This window comes from Procambarus clarkii, chromosome 53 (genome assembly GCF_040958095.1).
Source record: "Procambarus clarkii isolate CNS0578487 chromosome 53, FALCON_Pclarkii_2.0, whole genome shotgun sequence".
In the NCBI taxonomy this organism is placed as follows: Eukaryota; Metazoa; Arthropoda; class Malacostraca; order Decapoda; family Cambaridae; genus Procambarus; species Procambarus clarkii.
This window is the reverse complement of record NC_091202.1, coordinates 27157206-27180171: the sequence shown is the minus strand read 5'-3', so window position 1 is coordinate 27180171 and position 22966 is coordinate 27157206. Positions and strand designations below refer to the sequence as shown.

Below are 22966 nucleotides of genomic sequence, written 5' to 3'. Positions count from 1 at the left end.
TACACTATGTTTATTGGAAGTCCTTTTGTCTGAATAGTTGGTACAGTTTCCAAAAATGTAAGCAGGTTACTAAAGATTTGTTTTTAAGAAAACCATGTTTCATTGATTTTACTAGATTGTGCATTGTGAGATCAAAGATTCCCTCCATGAGCTTATAGATATATGAGGCTTGGCTGAATGGTCAGTAGTTTTCTGCTGAGGTCTTTCTTCCATTTTGAAGCTGGGAAGAGACATTTGCACATTTCCAATCTAGATGAATTTTCCCTTGGTTCAGAGGTTTTCTGAACAGAAGTTTCAGTGGTAGACAGTTCCTTGACCAGTACTTTTTATGGTTTTGGATTTAATTGCATCCACACCTGGAGCTTTAGATTCCTTTAATTTGTCAATGCTTTTCTAATTGTTTTGCACATTATAGGAATATCTGTTTATTCATTCTCTTCACCTGCTCCTTACAATTGTGTGGGTATCGAGATATTTTTATTTATTTTTTTATTTTTAATAAATTAAATTTTTTAATAATAAAATTTTCTCATTAAGCTTCCGTGACTTGACCTCGTGTTAAATCCATCAGAGATTTAATGTTGCCATTCTCTCATTGTGGTTATGGTTATAGATAGGAGCTGCCTTGTATGGGCCAATAGGCCTTCTGCAGGTGCCTTTGTTCTTATGTTCTTATGTTGTGTCTCCTTCAAAGGTATTCTAGAAAGTTATCACCCTGTACCTTTGTGTATAGGAAGGCAACACAACTGATTCAAATTTAAATTTCATTCAAAACTCTATCAGAGTAAATTATATATTGTACTAGTATTTTGTCATCTGTGCAGCATCTCATTACCCCTTCATTTCTAAAAAAAAAAAAAGTATTAAAATAAAAAAATTATGCAGAGGTTTCAAGCAAATAACGAACCTAATTAAAAGGAACCTAAAATTATATACTGTATACATACATACATACATACATTCAGTACTGTATGTGCATTTTTATATTTTATATTCTTCCCACTTAATCAATGTATCATACAGTATCACCATTTAAATTACAAGATCACATTTCTTAAATTGCATTTGATTTATTGGTTTCAAGGAGGCCAATGGAAATGCCACAATTGAAGATAAGAAGACCAGTAAGACTCGCAACTTCTTCAAAGGCAAAGTCAGCAAGAGGAAGTCCGAGATTGGTGTGACAATAGCTTTACCAGTAAGTCAGTCAAATTCAAAACCTCAGAGAAGACAATCTTTAATTTATTTAGAATATGCAGTGAGTTCTCCCTCTAACTAATTAATTGCGACAGATCCCATTTGTTGGATTTTTGTTATGTACATTTTTGGGTATAAAATAGATAAATATATTTTTATTAGTGCATATGATTTTGATAAGATAATAAACTAGCCATCCTTTCCATTGCACATATAATTCCCATTGTGAGGGACAGGAAACCTGTACTTAGGCTTAATGAGGTGCCCCAAGGCCAACTACTGACCTTTCCTGAAATGCAACCCACAACAGTTGTCAAACTCTTAGGTATGTATTTACTGTTTAAGTAAGTGTAATCAGGTGAACGAAAACATGCCCAACTTTCTCTGTCCTACCATGAGAATCAAACCAGATGACATAGATTACTGCGCTACAGGAGAAACCCAAAACCTGTGGAGGCAAGCAGTCTAAGACCTTGTCAAGTGACCAGGAAGGCTCCAATATTGAATGTGACGGATGAATGTAGAAACAGGCCCTACCTGTGTCTATATTTCTACCTATATTAAAAAAGGGGAAAACTAGAGAAATCCAAGCCAAAACTTAGATGAAGTGACTCCATCAGAAGAGTAGGATAGCATCAATAATGTTAGCTATAAGCATTTTTTCCATAAATAGCCAAGAGGGTGAGCTACATAAGACAATTGATTATGGAATCAAAATGTGATGAAAGGTTGCAGAATGCAGATTTTGGAAAATTTCAAAAATTAAAAGTGTACAGGTATGGCTTCCTTGTGTTGAACGATTGGATGATGGCAGACATGAAACGTGTATTCAAGTGAATTTGAGGGTTGGAGTAGAATTACAGATGTTGGGACTTAAACAGTACATGGGTTGTATAAACAAATAAGTGTTTTGTTTGTTTAGCTGTATTCCAACTTGTAAGTACTGTAACACTGTAGACTTAGTCTTATGAAGTGGTAAGGTGGTGCCATGGATAATGTGTTGCTATGTAGTTTACAGGATGCAATTAATGGGAATGTTTAATATTTGATTACAGTGCATTGCACTTGAACAGTCTTTGCCTTTTATTTTTTATGATCACAGTACTGTATTGTACTTACTTTTTTTGGCTTCAATTATTGTTTTTACTAGTTTAAATAGTAGACCAGATTTTATGCACATTTTGATAACTCAGTCATGTGGTTAAGAAAAAGTTAATTTTTATTTTTTTTTTTTTTTAGCACTGCATTAACAACCCCACTTGGGAGGTATTTATTAATGTTATGGTAATGTTCTGGAGTTCACGATTGGATCAGATCTATTGTGGTTCTCCCAGAGAGCCGTAAAAGTGGGGTCTGTTCTAACAGTGTCCCACTGTAGCTTAAGCTTTCTTTTCATATACTTCTTCCCTTTTTTCTTCAAGCTGATGCCTCCACACCATCAAAGTGGAAAATTAGGGTAATGATGGTGCTGACCAATAGGGAAATTTTTCTCAATAATTCATATCAAATAACTAGTAAATTAATTACACTTGTTCATAACTGCAAATAAAATTACTTTGCAGGAGGTACAATTTCTTGTCATTGAGATGAGTGGTGTGAGCTATACAGACTCAAGCGGTGGTAATCTTCTCTCTCAGCTGTGCAAGGAGTACAAGAAAGCAGGAATCACACTGTGTCTGGCAGCTCTCTCGGGTATGTAGTCTTTTCCTTGGTAGCTCCTCCGATGCTAATGCATTCGTATAGCCTAGTCTTAAAAATCAAATCAGGGCTCTTGCAACCCATGTTGACCTATCACAGCCAGAACCAGAATTTGGCTTCATGAGGTGAGGGGAACTGAGAATCAAAGATTTACCACAACTGAGAAAGGCAATCAGGTTAGACATAAATTTGAGAGTTTGGTTGGGTATAATAAATAGGGGTCTTGCATAGATCAATAGGCCTTCTGCAGTTTCATTTGTTGTGTTCTAAGAGTTTGGTGAAACAAAACAAGCTACTGCTTGAAACAAGATAATGAACATCGAGGGAAAATAAGGCAATTGAATGTTGCTGTAGGTAAACACCCCCTAATGTTAATAACATCAGTTGCCACCAAATGGCAACCCAGGTCAACTAGCATCTTGTCCATCCCACTCTATTGCATGCTGTACCTTAGGTCAGACATCCTCTGCAGGCCACAGTGCTGCTTCCTTCTTCAAAAATCAGATTCTGATAACCCAAATCTCCGAGTACAGTGGTATCTCGGTTTACGAATCCCCCTCTTTACGATCTTTTCGGGTTACGAGCCCAATTTCTTCAGAAAATTTGAATCGGGTTACAAACTTTACCTTGAGATACGAGTTTGTTGATACGTGTATGGCCAACCTAGCGCGTGGTGGCACGGCAATTGCACATCAGTTTACCAGTGCCTCCCACCAAGTGACTATCCCACCTGAATTCTTTGCAAGGATTTACTCTTTTTTTTCAGATTTTTGGCTATTTGAGCATAAAATTTGTTATTATATATCTCACCATGGGTCCCAAGAAAGCCAGTGGTAAAGTTCAAGGCAAGAAAACACATGTGAGAATGACCATAGAGGAAAAACAAGAGATCATTCACAAACATGAAAATGGTATACGTGTTGTTGAATTAGGGAATGAGGAGGAGGCAGTAGAGGATGTCCCTTCCTCATTAAGAAAATGTGTGCAGTATGGGAAGAACTGCAAAGTTTTGCTGAAATGAATCACCCAGATAAAGCTGTAGCAGGCTGTTGCATTGATCTTATTAATGACAATGTGATGTCTCACTACAGACAAGTGTTACAAAGAAGGGAAAAACAATCTTCAATGGAACGATTTCTAGTGAGAAAATCAAGCAGCGAGCCAAAAGCAGGTCCTAGTGATATGCAGGCAAAATAATGTGCCAGAGTGTGTGCCCCAGAGAAGTCATCACTGCCTGATGTTATAATGTTAGGGGGACTCCCCTTCCAAACAGTAACACCTCTCCTTCTCCCTCCCCTCCTCACCGTCTTCCATACACCAATAGGAGTCATCAGTAAAGGTAAGTAATAACTCGTACATACTTTTGTACTTAAGATTTGGGTGAATTAGGTGTAAAATTTACTTTGAAGTAAATTTTTTGGGGAGTCTGGAATGGATAATTCATTTCCCATTATTTCTTATGGGGAAATTTGCTTCGGTTTACGAATTTTCGGGTAACAAACCGTCTCCAGGAACAGATTAAATTCATAAACCGAGGTTCATGTTCCAATTTTTACCCTTTTTCTCTTTTTTTAACACAGATAGGTTGGTTTTCCAACCTTGTGATGATTTTGGGGCTCAATGTCCCCAAATTATTTAGATATTTGGAGGCCTGGTCCCCAACCAGGCCTCCAAATACCTAAATATATATTGTGTGGAGCCATTGCATTGTTTTTCATTTGTTTCCTGATTGTGTATTTTATATTGTCTATACTCTAAAATCTGAATTACAGTATATGGAGCCTACCCCATGTGACTTGGCTGAATTTCTTTCTATAGTAAAGTCTATAAGTGAACAAGTTTGTAATTTTTTGCACCACAACCCACTTACTCCTGCAGTTTACCTGGCTACTCCTGCAGTACATCATTATTACTTAATATTTATACATAGTAATACATTAGTAATGTTTGGGTTTTAAATGTTCAGCATTTTTTATAAACATTTGCTATAGAGTAGATCTGTGGAGTGTGTCCAGCCAAGCTAAAGGTATCATTGTCCACTTCAGGCAGTTTTTGGACCAGCCAAAATTGGCTGCATGCAGTACTATGCACCAACAAGTTTTCTTCCTCTGACTTTCAACTGTATTGCAATTAGAATCTAGTTATAAGTACTAGTTTAGGCATTATCTTTTTTAATTAAGGCATTTTTAACTAAATACATAAACATCTTGGTTGCAGAAAATGTACTTGAAACCCTGGAAGTGTGTGGGACGCTGAAAGTCCTTCCTCCCGAGCACATCTTCCATTCTGCTCATGATGCCGTCATGATCCTCACCCAGGCTGACATACCTCCTGCTCTAGATGATACTGCCACTAAATTATAATACCTGCTAAGGACTAACACTACTGTATCAGCTTTGTTCACCTTTGCTGCATTTGATATTTGGACTAAATTATAATTATAGTGCCTTCTTGGGGCAAAGTGTTAATAAGGGTAGATTTTTAATACTGTATTTTCTTTTAGATCAAAATCATATTGTAGGGAATTTTTAATAAATATCTTGAGATTTCCTAAATTGTAAAATTCAAAGTTACTTTATATTCAATTTGCAGTTTACCAACCCCAAACATTCTAGTGAAATAATCCCTACAACTACTAATACTTCCACAGCCATAATCATTATCTTGTTCCCATTACAACACAACATTCACTTAATCAGCAAACAGTAAAAATGTAAGAATAATTTGTGGAAAATGATGATATGTTACAAAGTTGCTAAATGTTTGCCATTTGTGTTGATATGCTGTGCTTGCCAGTAATATAATCAAGGCTTTCAGTAACATTTTGTAATGTAAAGAATATACACAGTACAGCAAATATATTCTTCACATAAATAAAGATTATCAGTACTATGAATTAGCATGTTAAACAAAACAAAACAAAGTTCCCTTTGGCTGTATAATGGACCAACAGATTCAACTTTATTAAGAGTTAGAATTTGCTAACATACTTAACAAGGCCATTGTGGACTGACTGTATATTTCATACTCTGATTCTGATAAAAATATTATGAAGATAACTGATTTCTATAAAGCTAATGGGTGAACAATTTGAAAGAGATATACAGTAATAAGAATGTAACTCCAAACAAATATACTCGTAAGGTATTTGTGTTATAGATACTTAAATGTTTTCTCGACTTTAGGCAGTTATTAGGACGTGCAATAGTAATTTATAATAATTAGTATTTTTATAATAAGTTTGTAATAATAATATGTTGTGTACATGTAATTATAACTATTTTTATAAGAATTATGATAGTATTTAACCGACAAATTTTTATTCCTTTAGAAACTCTATAATCTTGATTTGCAAGGTAAAAGTTCCATTAAAACTGAAATAATGTAATCTTTTACTGTACAGTATTGTGATAGCAAATTCCCCACCAGGGCTGTTGTAACCTGCAGTGCAGTGTACAGTAAAGATGTATCAGATGCCACTAAACAGTGGATGAATTCTGCCCACCAGATTTTCCCTTTGAAATTTGGGCTAGTTGAAATCTAAGGTGAAAACTCCAGTCAGTGCATCAGTCATTTTTCGCCCTCCGTTACTTGGACTGGACGATAGAGTGACCGTCTCACTTCATGCAGGTCGGTGTTCAATCCCCGACCGCCCAAGTGGTTGGGCACCATTCCTTCCCCTCGTCCCATCCCAAGTCTTTATCCTCACCCCTTCCATGTGTTATATAGTTGTAATAGCTTGGTGCTTTCCCCTGATAATTCCATCCAGTCATTTTTTTCCTCTAAATTTTTGCATAACTTGATTTTAAACTTAAGTTAAGAAGTTTAAGTTCTTGACCTTTCAACTCGAATAACAATTCAGGTTAGAAAGATGTTTGAGGAATAAAAACTTGAAAAAATTTTAAAATGTTAATTTTTAGATATTCACAGTAAAAAAAATTGGTTAACTCAAATCTCCAGCTAACTCAAATGGGAGTGAGCCCCATATAATTTGGATTATAGTTTAACAGTATTTTCAAACTGAAACCATGTCATCCGGCAAAAGTCGTATGTACAGTATGGGTATGTTATCTTGAGGTTATCTTGAGATGATTTTGGGGCTTTAGTGACCCCGCGGCCCGGTCCTCGACCAGGCCTCCACCCCCAGGAAGCAGCCCATGACAGCTGACTAACACCCAGGTACCTATTTTACTGCTAGGTAACAGGGGCATAGGGTGAAAGAAATTCTGCCCATTGTTTCTCGCCGGCGCCTGGGATCGAACCCAGGACCACAGGATCACAAATCCAGTGTGCTGTCCGCTCGGCCGACCGGCTCCCGAGTAACAGTATATGTTATGTTGGGTAACAGTAAAAGATATTTCCTTTCCATGAATGAAGGCCAAGCCAATATGCAAATTTTAACATATTATTTGTGAATCTAATATATAGAAATGTTATTACATCTTTTGCTCTACAAAAAATCCATAAAATGTGTATGATTAGTAGCCAGGAAAGGACAATTACAGCACTGTACTGTACAGCATTCACAAATATGAATTTCACATGAATCCAAACCAGGTTCTGACTTACATGCTCTGATGCACTGTATTGTTAAAAAGAGTTGAGCCTCCTTATACTTTAGTGTTAGTATACCTATAAAAGCTGTACATTACTGTATGTGCTTATATTTTAAATAAAACAAATTGGAGTGTGTGATATTGCCATGCAGATATTTTAATAGCTACACGATATTGTTGTAATTAAGGTGGTTATAAACACTTCTGCCTCAATATTAATGAAGAGTGTGCAGCACTTGTTTCATAGCATAGTTCCATGTCTTGTGATGAGCCCAGCTGTATATCACAGTATGTATACTGTGTCTGTATATATGTTATTGCCATGATTTATAAGCAATACTGCACAGTAAATTATGAAGTTGCCTTTTAGCTGTGATGCTGGTATGACTTAAGAATTGGAATACTCATCAAATTGCAATACAATATATATATATATATAATCATTGAGTATGGGAAATTAATTTTGTGCTAAAACAATTTTTTCTATTTTTTAAAACTGTGGGAGATTTGGGTAAAATTATTTTTTATAAGCTATATTTATATATTTAATAGTATATATTATAATGTGTGCACATATATATATATTTTGGAACTCTCAAAACTGGCTACAGGTAAACTGTGTAATTGGTCCCTAATGAATTCGATTCCTAATTTTCTAACTACTGGTACAGACAGTACCTGCAAACTTTGCCTTCCTTCAGATCTTCTAATTTAATTGACAGACACTATCCAAGCAGGTCAGTCTTAAGGTTGTGAAGTAAGGGCTGCTTGCATCTAGAGATTCTTACTGCCTCAAGGTACAAATCACCATAAATTTCTATTGTCTGTAAGTAGTCTTCCCATTGAAGTAGCTCAAGTAAGGTATAGACATTTACTTGCATAGCGTCACAAAATAGTTCACCTTCAAAGCACAAATTTTGATCACAAGTAGTAACATGACTTGCCAATGAAGATTGGCAAATTACAAGTCTTAAGTCTTAAAACTTAATTCTTTCATCTAACAGTGCCAATAACCTTTAATGGCAAAGCTAATGGTTCACTATGCCCTTTTGCTGACTTGACTGACACAGCTCCTGATCCATTGGTAGGACATAGAGCTTTCTCGCTTGCAATCCTTGCTTCTATAACATCTGAAGCTGAACCTGACACAACGGTGCCTTTCAACCAATCTACTAATCCTAGGTATTGCACTTTCTTGAAGAGAGACTAGAGTGAAGATCACTGTAATAATTGGGTGCTTGACAGTACCTACACATCTTGGTATTTTATATACTCTCCCTCCCTCCCCTCCCATTACCCTCCTGGGTGCTTCCAAAATTTGGCAGTTTGCTATTGTTTATCAACAAGACATCATTTACATGTGCTGCACCCAATAAAAATTAGATTAGTCCCCCAACCATTTGTGTGATCATTGATTCCTGCATCCAAATCTTTTTCCATCATCACCTTGACTAATTTTCTACATTAATCTTGAACTAATCCATTGCCCATCATAACATTACAAGACTAATCAACATTTATTCAAACTTAATTAAAAAAATGAGACTTCTTTATATCCTAACAAAAAAACATAATGCTATGGTGACCAGTGAAAAAATAACAACTTTAATTTTATGTTTACATTATTTATGTAGCCAGGGAAACATGACGTGATGATGCCAAGGGTGGGGTGGGTGACACAAACCTAGGAGTTCTATAATGCTACATTATCTTTGCTTGTCATGTTGTTAGGCATCTACCAAAAACGATTGTAAAACATTTACATTCTAATTGCATTGTGAATGTATTAAAAAAGGTGAATGTGAAGTCACGTGAAAAAGCCATGTGAATGTATTATAAAATGCAGTGCCTTGAATTCTAGTAACAGGAAACTAAAGAACAAACATCTTGCAGATTACTTTAAAACTGAATCTAACCGATGAAAGGAGGCTTAATTTGAGAACAATTTAGGCTTGAGCTTAGCCCATGAGGATAACATATAACAGGACAGATACCAGTCATTCTTGTTGGAGCCAGCAGACAGTAATGCAGATGTTACATCTGCAACAGATCTTTAATTGGTGATTATAAGATTACCAAACTGCTGGGATTTAAGTGAAAGGAGTGCTTTGTGCCTCATGGGACATTGCCATCTAGTCTGGCTTTGTCTTTAGAAAGTAATTAGTATGTGGGACATTGAAGTCCACCTGCTAAAATCATGGGGGATGAGGGCATGGTGTCAACACGTGTATCATATTTTAGGGAATTTTTAACAAATTGAAGAATTCCTGTCTTGGGTGGAGACTCAATGTCCAGGAAGTAGTGACTTAGTCTAACAAGATGTCGAGAGTGGACCTAAAGCCAGAACATATCAGACACAGGTATCAAATGCTCAAGATTTAAAAGGCCACAATATTATGAATTCTCTGAGAATGAGTGTGTTACAGCTGTAAGCAATTAACAATGCTTACAAAATATCAGGCAATATTTTGTTTGCAATATATGTAATAAATTTTCATTAATGTCTAGTTGCTGTATCCTATTTTTGTAATTTGTGATTGCCAAGTGGCAGTGTGATCTGTGTATTAAGGTGTCAAATTATGCTCATGTTTACTGCAGTGTGTGCCAAAGTTTTATATTTTTATTGGTAATTTATTCACAGGGCCTCGTAGTACAGTTGGGTACATTCTTACCTTGCAGTTATGGATCCCCAGTTTGATTCTCGGGCAGGACAGAAATGGTTGGGTATGTTTTTCACCTAATGCCTCTATTCACCTAGCAGTAAATAGGTACCTTGGAGATAGGCAATTGGTGTTAGGCTGCATCCTGGGGAGGCCAGTAGTTCAGCCTTGGGGGACCCTGATACAATCTTAGTGTATGTAGATAGGTGTCGATATATATACACTTCAGGCTGGTATTGAGGTCTGCCACAAGTTTCCTGTCCCTGACTGAAACAATTATTATTATTTTATCCAAATTATTATCTTGTGTGCTCAAAGGTTCCCATAAATGAGTGATAATCTGAGTAAACAATATCGTATATCAGGTGTTTTGAAGAATAGTCGTCAACCCTTACCACCTAAGTATATGCAGTACTGAATTGGTACATCCTGATTTTGATGTTATGAAGACAAGGTTACTGCTGCAGGTATTAAGGTTATTTTAGTGTGTTGATGAATAGTGATGATTACTCAGGGGTAAAGTTATTTATAGTTATGACAATGGTTAATCATGCTCTTCAGTCAAGACAAATGTAATCTTAGCATAGTTCATAAGTGAAAACCATATTTATGACAAATTTATCATAGCTGATTACATATTCTTGTTGCACGCTATTTGGTTTGAAATAGATAATGAAATTTGTGTGTACGTCCCTTTTTATTATTTCTCCCCATTTCAATGCAATGTATAAATATTCAGAGAAGGAATAGTATGTGTGATGCCCAAGTGCTACAATATAAAACTTTATTCAGCAAGTTTCTGGCAGTGCAAATGGCTGGCAGGTGAGGGCCAATGAAGTCTTTAGTGATAATTATCCTGATTTGAGCTAGTTATGTAGCATAATGAGAAAACAGACAAGGATGAATTTCAGAAACTAGAAAAAGCAAAACCAGAGGCCATAGTGCATTAAAACCAGTGAAGTCTTAAAATTATTTATGATAAAATATACAAGATGAGATACCACAAGCATAGCCTGTGATACAAGTACGACTGTAATTATCAAAAGAAGGCATCAAGTCTGGAAGACTAAGTTACGTAATTCCCCTGCATAACAATGGAAAGCTGCCTCTTCCTACCGCCCTCAACATCATCATGCTACGATGCCTCCTCTACAACATCAAAACCTCCAGGCAGATGTCCGGAGAACACCACCACGGACCACCTACCCTGTCCTGAGAGCCCCACCGACTTTCCTTCCATAAACCGACTTCCCTCATATCGGAGTCATTCAGAGTGAAGACTAGGTCGAGTCTCGCTGGTTCATCATTGCCTCTCATTCTTGTGGGTCCCCTGACATGCTGACTTAAAAGGTTTCTTTTAAGTTTACTTGCCTTGCTTGTAATCCCAACTATGTTCGAGTACATTACCGTGAAACTGACTCTCTTTTTCCCATCCTCAGTTTCTGTTGATTCCACTGGACTAGAGGGGGACAAGGGGTGTCTGAGGTGGGAGGGCCTAGGGAATCTGGGGTGTGAGGGGGCTGGGAGGATCCAGTATGGGGAAGCTAGGAGTGTCTGGGGTGGTGGAGCTTGGAGGGTCTGGGGTTGGGGGTCAATTAGGGCATGCGATGGGGAAGCAGGAGGCGTGTAGAAGGGGGAGAGGGGGGGTCAACGACTGGGGAATGAAGTGGAGCCTGGGGTCGGGGGGGGGGAGGCATGGAAGGAAGGAGAGCTTGGGGTGGGGGTGCTGGCCAGGGCATGGATTGGAGAAACACAGGGGGGGGGGGCATGGGGTGTTGAAACAGGGAGGGCATAGGGCTGGGGAAGAAGGAAGGCGTGGGGGGGAAGGGGGCTAAGCAAAAACTACAAGCAGCACAAAATAAGGCATTAAGAAGAGCAGCAAAACACCGTCCACCGTATGATCAGACAGTCCAGGAGCTCCATGAGCTCCTGAATATACAGCTACTAAACATCAGACTGCAGCACCAAGCCATCAGGGTGTGGAACACCATCGAAATGTTAGAGGACCCAATGTTAGAAAGATTACTCCAAGATGAGACACCCCGCTACCACAGCTGGTGGTCCAAGAGCCTCGATTTACTTGATGAAAACCCAGCCCCACAGTACATAATTCCCAGATGAAATGCTGACCAGAAATCCCTCCCCTAATAATTGGAAAAAATTGTATGTATATATGTGTGTGTGTGTGTGTGTGTGTATATTATATATATATATATATGTCGTACCTAGTAGCCAGAACGCACTTCTCCGCCTACTATGCAAGGCCCGATTTGCCTAATAAGCCAAGTTTTCATGAATTAATTGTTTTTCGAGTACCTAACCTACCTAACCTAACCTAACCTAACTTTTTCGGCTACCTAACCTAACCTAATCTATAAAGATAGGTTAGGTTAGGTGGGGTTGGTTAGGTTCGGTCACATATCTACGTTAATTTTAACACCAATAAAAAAAAAATTACCTCATACATAATGAAATAGGTAGCTTTATCATTTCATAAGAAAAAAATTAGAGAAAATATATTAATTCAGGAAAACTTGGCTTATTAGGCAAAACTGGCCTTGCATAGTAGGCTGAGAAGTGCGTTCTGGCTACTAGGTACGACATTATATATATATATATATATATATATATATATATATATATATATATATATATATATATATATATATATATATATTAATAATAAAATAAATAGCCTTAAACAGAACAACATAACATGTGTGGAAGTGTGGAAGCATCGGAGTGTGTATATATGAATGTTACACAGTATTCATCTAGACATCCATATGGTGAAACACATGTGAAGAACCTCTCACACAATCTCAGCTCCCTGACAAGAGAGAGCAAGCTTGGCTTAGCTGCCAACACCTACACATCGTGTTAGCAAGGCGGACATCCCACCTGCTTTCATAACTCATAACTCTCACTGTATTTTCCACTTCTAAACTTCCTTTCACCTATGCCTCTCCATTCTCTTTATTCCCCCCCCCCCCAACAAAAAAAAATATAGGATGGGGCATGGTCTGAAGAGGGTCTACTGGCTGGGGAGGTGCAGGTGATGGTGGGGGAATGGACGTGCGGTGGGATGTTGGGAGGTTTCTGTTAAATTCCTCCCTGGGGATACTGGTGTCTGTTGGTGAGGGGATTCCCACTCCCCTCTGAGATTACTGGAGATACTGAGCAGAGTCCTGTGGCTCCCCCGTTCCCATCCCTCCCCTTGCGTCAACTTGCTTCTTCAGCCTTCCTTCTCTCTTCCCTCGTCATCTCCCCTTACATAAACACGCCCCTAGTCTTATAAGCTTGCTCTTCCTTGACAGGATTTCCTCTCTCGTTGCCTCGTTCGTGAGCACTAACTTCGTGTATGTGGCAATCATGTCTTCCCTAGGTCTTCTATCTACCAGCTATGAGAGATTCAATTCAAGTCGCCTTTCCTCGAAAGTCATACCTCGTGGTTCGGCGATTAGTTGGTGGCATGCCTTTGAATCTTTTCCAAATTCGTCCTGTGCTTGACTAGATACATAGTATGTTCTCCACCTAGCTGGAGTTTTTTTTTAGCCTATAGCTTTGCTATAAACTTGCAAATATTACTTATAACAGGCTCAGTACGTTATGACTGGCCAATGGCTAGATTTTAGACTATATTAAGGAGTTTAAGGATTAGATAGGATTGCATGTGCTAACTCATGGCATGAGGTGGAGTCGGTCTGTGCGTCAGCCGTCAGTGTGGAACCGGCCAGCATGCAGGCAGGACGTGTGCTCTGGCTCACACGGTGTTCCTCCTGTACAGTGGTCACCGATACTACACGTGTTTCATATATGCTTTGTTTTACCATTCATTTATGAAGGTGCAATTACTTTATGTAACTATTTCGAAAACTAAAAAAAAAGAAAATCTATGGTAATCATATATATTATTCGCTTACGATATAAACTACTACTAAAAACGAATACGATATTAAAGTGATAATTGTAAACCAAAAAATAATTTATTCGTATTTCGACGATATTTGCGAGGCTGCCAACACGTGTTTGGCGAGTGGAAAATACCGTGGAAAGTGTGTATCGACTTACTGGCGCACATCGCCGCCACCCTGGCTGCCGGACCACCGCACTCTTAACTTACTAGTCACACGTGATAACGCTACCACAGGGAATGAGCCACATGTTTTAGATTCGTGTATGGGCAAAGCGGTGAGCGTAGGCCTAGTGGTAGGTGGAGCGGCTAGTCACACGTTGCTTCAGGTAGATAAAGACTTGAGGTGCGACCTTGCAGAAGATAGTGACCTATAGAGACCCGGGGTCACGTGTAGGTGAAGACAGCTGGTGGTGGTCTCACAGGACCAGCTGGCAGTCCCACACACCAGCTTAGCATAACTCTCAACCATCTGGTTACACCACCACCTCAACACTTATTGATCCAACACCCTCCTCATCTCGAGTTTATTCCAGACGAACTCGGACGCATGCTGGTGAGTAAGCCCCATGTGATTTTACCACTCTTCAGGTCGCCTTCATCTTATGCAACTCTTTTTACCTGACTCTACCTGAGGGCCACTATCTCTAATGTGACCTTGACCAGGACAGGAAGCCAGCGGCTTATCAAAGATCCCCCATTTATCCTCATGACTGAATCGCGCTGGATTTTGAAATTCAACGTTTACGGCTTCACTTTTTATTTATTATGCATCCTATATCCATCCTGAGAGTTTAATTATTGTGCACCTCATACCCACCCTGTGTATGATAGTGGAAAAAGATTACAGGCACAGGTATACATGTGGAACTAAGAACATAACCACAATTCGTTTGCTTAGCAAGTTTGAATGATGCTGAGCTAGTAAAAGTTTGTTACCATGTACATCAGTAATCTAATCACAGTTTTGGATACTCTCGCAATTTTATAGGCTAAGCCATTTACCGTTTGGCGTACCTGTAACAGTTTTTATTCGCCAAATTTGTAATAGTTTCAAGGGTTGCGATCTAATTACATGACTAACTTTAGCGCTCATGGGCATGAAGCAAGCAAGATCCGTGAACATTTACAGCCAACGAGCATACTGTACACTAGGTAAACTTGGGATACCTCTGGCTAAGAGGTATCTTAGGGTTGGTAAGAAACTATTATAGAGGGTAATGTGTTTTCGAATAACAAACATTGTCAAATATCGAACATTAGGCCTAGAGTTTTTGCTTTTCCTCGCCTCTTCCATTTACCAGCTGTCGAATATTTTCTTTCAAATCTCCCAGCTGGTCGAGTACCCCATTCCGTATAAAGCGGGTAGTCGAGTACCTCTTCCAAATCTACCAGCGGGACCTGTATTCGTTCCAGATCTACCAAGTGAATAACCTGGAAAAGGTTACTCTACCACTTTCTTTTTATACAAGAGGATGCAGGATTAGACGGCTTCTGACACTTTGTTAGCAGGATTAAGAACTTTCCCCTTTCCCATAGCTCATGTTAAGTCTCAGCCCTCTAGCTGTACTCCAAACGCTCTGCATGATAGTGGCTTTACCTAATATGCAATGTGTGTGTACGAGCACTCCGCTCTATTATGTTTATGTTATATTCTATATGAATATATATATATTAAGTTTTTTATGCCTATACTTGACTAAAGAGGGTACCTGCTGCACCGAAGTCTCCCCCTTCCCCCTTCTTTCCCCTCTCGTATCTCTTTCCCTATCCTCCCTCTCTTCTCCTTTCCTCCCTCTCTTCCTCTATCCTCTCCTCTTCATCTTTCTCCCTCAACATCAATTCTCTCCCCATCTCTACTCACTCTCTTCCACTCCTTCCATCTCTTCAAACACCCCCTCTCTAAACCCTTCTCTTTCCCTCTCCCTCCCCCCCCCTTCCTCTCTCAGAAAAATCATATAATGAAGAACTTAATTTGCTAAATAAGGACAAAAAATCAATGTTTCAAACTTGACTTTATGAAAGTCACCCAACGAGGGGAGAGGAGAGGGGGGGGGTTTAATTAGATGTCGATATTTCTTAGTGTGGCGCTGGAGCCGATCCCGATTGTCCTATGACACTCCCATACCTCATATGCTTCACGTCTGAAAGTTAGGATAAAAGTTTTCCAGGGAGTGATCAGGAGTCAGATCTCCAGTTTTATGGAGACCAATGACCTCAACAACCCAGGTCAACGTGGATTTAGAGCGGGAAGATCCCGCCTTTGGCCGCTACTCGACCACTGATAAAATCACTAATGCATTAAAAGAAAAAGAATGTAGATGTGGTATACACGGACTCTGCAAAGGCATTTAATAATTGTGACCATGGAAAGATAGCCCATAAAATGAGGTTAGTAGGAGTAACGGGTAAAGTAGGACGATGGACATTCAATCTTCTGTAAGGAAATGTATGTTTATCTCTCAGAATGTTCGGTAATACGTTTATTGTTTGTGATGTGTGTCTATGTATGTATTAACACGATGTACTGAACGGGGTGAGAATAGCTTGAGCTACCTCTTCCCTTTGTGTGTATTTTACCTCAATAAACTTATTTCAATTTCAATCTTCTGTCAAACCGAACACAGAGTAGCATTCATAGGAACATAAGAAGCAAGGAAACTACAGGATTATTGGCCCATACGTGGCAGTTCCTATTTATAGCCACCCAAACTCATTCATATATATCTAACCTACCCTTGAAACAATAAAAAATGATAAAAATGGATGGATTATGAGAACCTTCTAATCCAGGGATCCCATCACAATGCTCATACTGTTCAAGTCACTTGTACTGTCTTGAGTACAGTTCAATATTAACTTCCCCCTTCAGAGTAGGAGAGATTGCTGAAATTGAGGGAATACAGATAATATATACGGCACGCATGGACACAATAAGTACCTAAATTACTGGGATAGTCTCAAAGCACTCAAAATGTACTCTCTAGAAAGGAGACGAGAGTTATATCAAATAATATAAACGTGGAAAATACTGGAGGGCCACGTCCCAAATTTACACAGTAAAATAACAACATGCTGGAGTGAACGCTATGGAAGGAAATATAGAATAGAGCCAGTGAAGATTAAAGATGACTTTGGCACAATCGGGGAACACTGTATGAACATCAAAGGTCCACGATTGTTCAGTATCCTCCCAGCAACTATAAGAAATGTTGACGAAACAAAAGTGGAAGTCTTCAAGAGCAAACTGGACACTTTTCTGCAAGAAGTGTCGAACCAATCGGGGCTATAGTGGATATTAGGGGGGATGGGGGGCCTGCGGGCCGCTCCAAGCTACAGCCTGTTGGCCCAAATTATCACAAGTCAAGCCTAGCCCTAATCCGGGCTTGAGGAGTAGAACTACTCCCTGAACCTTCTCCAGGTAAACATTCCTATGGCCATGGAACAATACAGATGACTTTCCGTTGGATACATAACCTCTACCCAACGTATAAGCCTCCCCCCCCCAACCCTCTCATAGCATCCATTCTGAAGAGTTCACTCAGAACGACCTGCTGGTTAATGCTTCGTTCATAAAGATGTACTACCATAAACCTTAACAAATGCCCAAGGTCTACTAGCTGTAGATTGTGAGTGCACATGACTGAACTCTCCACAGTTGTCGGCCATTGAATGGGTGTGTGGAGCTAGATTAGTAACTGTGTAACTGTTACTTGTGAAAGGATTCCAGGATTGGTCTGGCATAAGTGGTACACAGGGTCCTGAACGATTCCTTACATTAGTAACTGTGTAACTGGCTCGCCACACATGAATATTCTTCTCTACAGAAACCGTTGTGGGCCACTTCTTGAACCACTTGTGATATAAACAACTATTGTAATATATTTTATGTGAAGTGATTTTATGAAATATGTGTTCAAATTGGTCACCGAGTGCTGTCGGGAATTGGGTTAAAGGTCAGACGACTTCCAATTCTTTTGAATAGTGTGGCCTAGTGGTTAAAATACTCGACATGACATTATATATATATATATATATATATATATATATATATATATATATATATATATATATATATATATATATATATATATATATATATATATATATATGTGTGTGTGTGTGTGTGTACTCACTTATTTGCCTATTTGTGCTTGCGGGTATTGAGCATTGTCTCTTTGGTCCCGCCTCTCAACTGTCAATCAACTGGAGTACTGATTTCCGAGCCTACTGGGCTCTATCATATCTACATTTGAAACTGTGTATGGAGTCAGCCTCCACCACATAACTTCCTAATGCATTCCATCTGTTAACTACTCTGACACTGAAAAATTCTTTCTAATGATGTCTCTGTGGTTCATTTGGGTACTCAGTTTCCACTTGTACTCACCTAGTTGTGTTTGCGGGGGTTGAGCTCTGGCTCTTTGGTCCCGCCTCTCAACTGTCAATCAACAGGTTGCGGGTTGAGTTGTGGATACAAGGGGACTTGTGTCCCCTTGTTCGTGTTCCACCCGTGCTGAAGAGTTTGTCTTTGTCCACCTTGTCAATTCCCCCGAGAATTTTGTAGGTGGTTATCATGTCTCCCCTTACTCTTCTGTTTTCCAGGGACGTGAGGTTCAGCTCCTTCAGCCTTTCCTCGTATCTCATACCTCTCAGTTCTGGGACAAGTCTGGTGGCATACCGCTGAATCTTCTCTAACTTTGTCTTGTGTTTAACTAGATATGGACTCCAGGCAGGAGCTGCATATTCCAGGATTGGTCTGACATAAGTGGTATACAGAGTCCTGACTGATTCCTTACACAAGTTTCTAAAGGCAGTTCTTATGTTGGCCAACCTAGCATATGCCGCTGATGATATCCTTTTGATGATATTATATATGAGTATATTTTGGTAGCAGTCTTTCTTGTAAACATATGTTGTTGAATATGATCAAAAGGGTAAGATTAATGATTCTACCACGAATCTTCTCAATATTTTTTGTTTTTCTTCACTGTCGGGGATAGTTGTGAAAATGAAGTTTGGAGAGTTAATTTTTCATTTTATTTATGGTCTGACGCTTAGAAACGTTTCACAAGAACACTTCTTACATTTTCAAAGACAATTTTACATACTCAGATCGTGCTTATATTCATTTTTGGGTGAGGTGACAGGATACAAATCAATGGGAAAGGACAGAACACGAAACAATGGGTATATTGGGTATTTTATCTTCTTGCTTCTTTGCTGGTTCGGGGTCTTGAAGTGGGTAGAATGTAATTATGTGTTAATTGGTTGTTGATTGCTGGTTTTGACTTCTTGATGTGTAGGACCTCTGATGTCGAGTCTCCTGTTATGGTTGTATCTGTCGATAATTTCTGTGTTGCTTGTTAAGATTTCTCTGGTGATGGTCTGGTTGTGTGAGGAGATTATATGCTCCTTGATGGAGCCCTGTTGTTTGTGCATTGTTAATCACCTAGAAAGAGATACTGTTGTCTTGCCTATATACTGAGATCTTTGGGGCTTTCAGTCCCCAAGTGGGCATGAGAAGGCATAGGCGACGTTGGTTTCTTTCAAGGCGTTCTGTTTGGTGTCTGGGGAGTTCAACTCTCCATATATATAGGTAAGACACAGCATATAGGCGAAACAAGTATATAGGCAAGACAGCAATGTCTCTTTCTAGGCAATTAACAATGCACAAACAACAGGGCTCCATCAAGGAGCATATAATCTCCTCACACAACCAGACCATCACCAGAGAAATCTTAACAAGTAACACAGAAATTATCGAGATACAACGATAACAGGAGACTCGACATCAGTGAGGCCCTACACATCAAGAAGTCAAAACCAGACAATTAACACATAATTACATTCCACCCACTTCAAGACACCGTCTCAGGTTTCACAATAATAATGGTAAAACTAATTGCGGAGTAACGCAGTGGGCACGATACTGAAGAGCAACGCCAGTTCAACGCTGAAACCACGACATCAAGGCTGATACCGGCCAGTGTAGGAGCGATATTACTAGTGGACATTGTGCCCGCTGGGAAATTGCTCCCCCTCTCCCTCTCAGAGATGAAGACAGACGAGTCAACCTATTCTCAGGTGTTGGGGCTGTACCCTAGTCCTGGCCTTGGGCCTTATAGGTTGAAAGGCCAGTGCAATTTAGGAACTTTGCGTATGCTTTGGATAATTACTTATTTGCAGTGAATATAATGGCGGTGTGTGTTGTTCCAGGGGGAAGATGAGGGCAGCCTCATACCTGCAGCCACCACCGCCACCGACGTTGACGCAGGTCGGGTCCTCGTGGTGCGGCCCGCTCTCACCCTGGCCCAACGACGCCACAAATACCACTACACAACCCCTCCCAAACCAGGTAAATACGTGGCGTCCTTACTCAGAAGAGTAGAGCCTCCTCTCACCCTGGCCCAGGAGGGTGTAGCCTGTCCTCATCCTGGTCCAGGAGGGTGTAGCCTGGCCTCATCCTGGCCCCGGAGGGTGTAACCTGGCCTCATCCTGGCCCCGGAGGGTGTAACCTGGCCTCATCCTGGCCCCCGAGGGTGTAGCCTGGCCTCATCCTGGCCTCGGAGGATGTAGCCTGCCCTCACCCTGGCCCAGGAGGGTGTAGCCTGGCCTCATCCTGGCCCCGGAGGGTGTAACCTGGCCTCATCCTGGCCCCGGAGGGTGTAACCTGGCCTCATCCTGGCCCCGGAGGGTGTAACCTGGCCTCATCCTGGCCCCCGAGGGTGTAGCCTGGCCTCATCCTGGCCTCGGAGGATGTAGCCTGCCCTCACCCTGGCCCCGGAGGGTGTAGCCTGTCCTCACCCAAGGCCAGGGCGGGGTGTAATCGTGCCTCAAGTAAGCTATGCTAGGAGTTAGCGGTCCTTAGCGAGACCCTGGTATTGGTGTATCATACCATGAGTCTGGGTCTTGTGCATAGGGATTTGTCCAGTGTTACGATGCTGCAGTCCATCATTACAGTATTCTGGTCTTATTAGAGACATTGTTGGCTAGCAGATAACAACATAGCCGACAGTAGGTAAATATTATGTTATTAGGCCATGTTAATTTATGAAGTGAGGTGGCATTAGTGTGTGTTTTTCCTGTAAATGAAAAATATTCAAATTTTAAGACAAGAATGACGCCCAATATAATTTCGGTCGCGTCATGACCCAAGTGACCTGCATTAACAACTGAGAAGGCGAGAATGTAAAATTGGTTGCCACTTGCCGAGAGCTTGACCAATCAGGCGTCGTTTAACATCGTGCGTGTTGCCATAGTCATTTACAGTCTCCGTGGTGTAGTGGTAAGACACTCGCCTGGCGTTCCGCGAGCGCTATGTCATGGGTTCGTATCCTGGCCGGGGAGGATTTACTGGGCGCAATTCCTTAACTGTAGCCTCTGTTTAACGCAACAGTAAAATGTGTACTTGGATGAAAAAACGATTCTTCGCGGCAGGGGATCGTATTCCAGGGACCATAGGATTAAGGACTTGCCCGAAACGCTACGCGTACTAGTGGCTCTACAAGAATGTAACAACTCTTGTATATATCAAAAAAAAAAAAAAAAAAAAAAAAAAAAAAAAAAAAAAATAGGACCTGAGGATAGTTTTTGTTTTTGCAGGGAAATTCTTGCGCGGGTCCTAAGCCTCTGGCTGGCCCACTAAGTATTGCTTGTTTCTGCTTTACTTAGGCGGAATGTGAGTATTTATGACTCGTATGGTCGCTTAAGTAAGATTTTGTCCCATGTGTTTAACAACAACAACTGCTCTGTTGAATCTAAGTTAAAATCTTATTGGGTTTGTAACTATGCACTGTGTTAAATAATGTTCCAGTGGTCTGTCGGGCATTTCTCCACAGTGCTGACATTTCCTCTCATCTTCTGGAACCTGTAAGCCTATTTCCCATGCACATGGGTATCCAAGCCTGATGCGATGTAAGTGTACTTCTGTTGTTCTACTGCTCCCTTTCATCAAAATAAGTGTTTCGTAGTTGGTTGAATTCTTGTACCAACTCTCAGATCCTGATGTTGCAACTGCTGTGTTGTGGTCACTGTACATCATCTGCATTGCTCTATTTCTAATTACTTTCTTAATCTGTGATAAACTCTGTGGTATATAAATGTCTATATTTCTTCGCCTAGTTGCAAGTTTTGCAGCTTCGTCTGCAATGTCATTTCTTATTACTGGAATACATGACTTGGCACCCAGTAGATAAGTACCCGACGGCCTTGACGTTTGAGTGTTTGCATTAATGATATGACATTTGCTATCAGATGGATGTTATCATGTATGTGTTCTTGTTGCAAAGTTTCAATGGCAGGTCTCGAATTTTTATGTATAATAACATGTTGTCGGTGTTCAGCAAGAGCATGTTCCAAAGCCTTTTGAATGGCTAGCATCTCTGTTTGTAAAGTTGAACACCCATTTGAGAGTCTCCAACTATTTAGAGTTTCCTGCCTTAATTGCAGCTCCGGTTTCTTGTCCCTGCTGGTTTACTGATCCATCTGTGAAGTAAGTGAAGCTGCCAGATGCCAAGTTTGCTTCTATATGCATCTGTGCAATATTACGTAGCAGATGAAGATTAGTCTGGTTCTTTTTTCCCTCAAGAACCATAATCAATAAGTCTGCTGGGAGCGCTTCCCAAGGGGCTTGCAAAACAAAGTCTGCATGTATTTCGTCGACACCCTTCTCAGTGATAGTGTTTGTAATGTCGAATGTATTGATGGTGTTTATAGCACAATGGGTCCACCTGTTGCTATTGGAGGCTCTTCTGTCCTGAATTAGTGCTCCAGTGATTATATCTTTAAGTGAACTGATTCTAGGTCTAGTCAATATTTATAGCTACTAACTATATATCTACCCTTGGCATAGTAGGCATCCATCAGTCATGGGAGACAATGGAGTTGCGCTCTAGTTGTAGGTCTGGAGTGGCCTCTCCAGGGCGCAAAGCCAGTGTATG

General features: G+C 40.1%; 2 protein-coding genes across 5 annotated transcripts in view; both read left to right on the top strand.

The window, feature by feature from the left end:
• Nucleotides 1-10801, top strand: part of LOC138352374 (prestin-like) — a 64833-nt gene extending 54032 nt beyond the window's left edge. For all 4 annotated transcript variants that reach the window (XM_069304832.1, XM_069304831.1, XM_069304834.1 and 1 more), the window contains 3 exons: nucleotides 1085-1198; nucleotides 2760-2889; nucleotides 5113-10801. In XM_069304832.1, the coding sequence (XP_069160933.1) occupies nucleotides 1085-1198; nucleotides 2760-2889; nucleotides 5113-5258 (390 nt within the window). In that variant the 3' untranslated portion in view covers nucleotides 5259-10801. The remainder of the gene's footprint in view (nucleotides 1-1084; nucleotides 1199-2759; nucleotides 2890-5112) is intronic.
• Nucleotides 10802-13823: 3022 nt separating this feature from the next.
• The window catches only part of LOC138352372 (prestin-like), a 35942-nt gene continuing 26799 nt past the window's right edge, over nucleotides 13824-22966 (top strand). Inside the window, exons 1-2 of the mRNA XM_069304830.1 lie at nucleotides 13824-14580; nucleotides 20244-20382. Of these exons, the coding sequence (XP_069160931.1) occupies nucleotides 14575-14580; nucleotides 20244-20382 (145 nt within the window). The 5' untranslated portion in view covers nucleotides 13824-14574. The remainder of the gene's footprint in view (nucleotides 14581-20243; nucleotides 20383-22966) is intronic.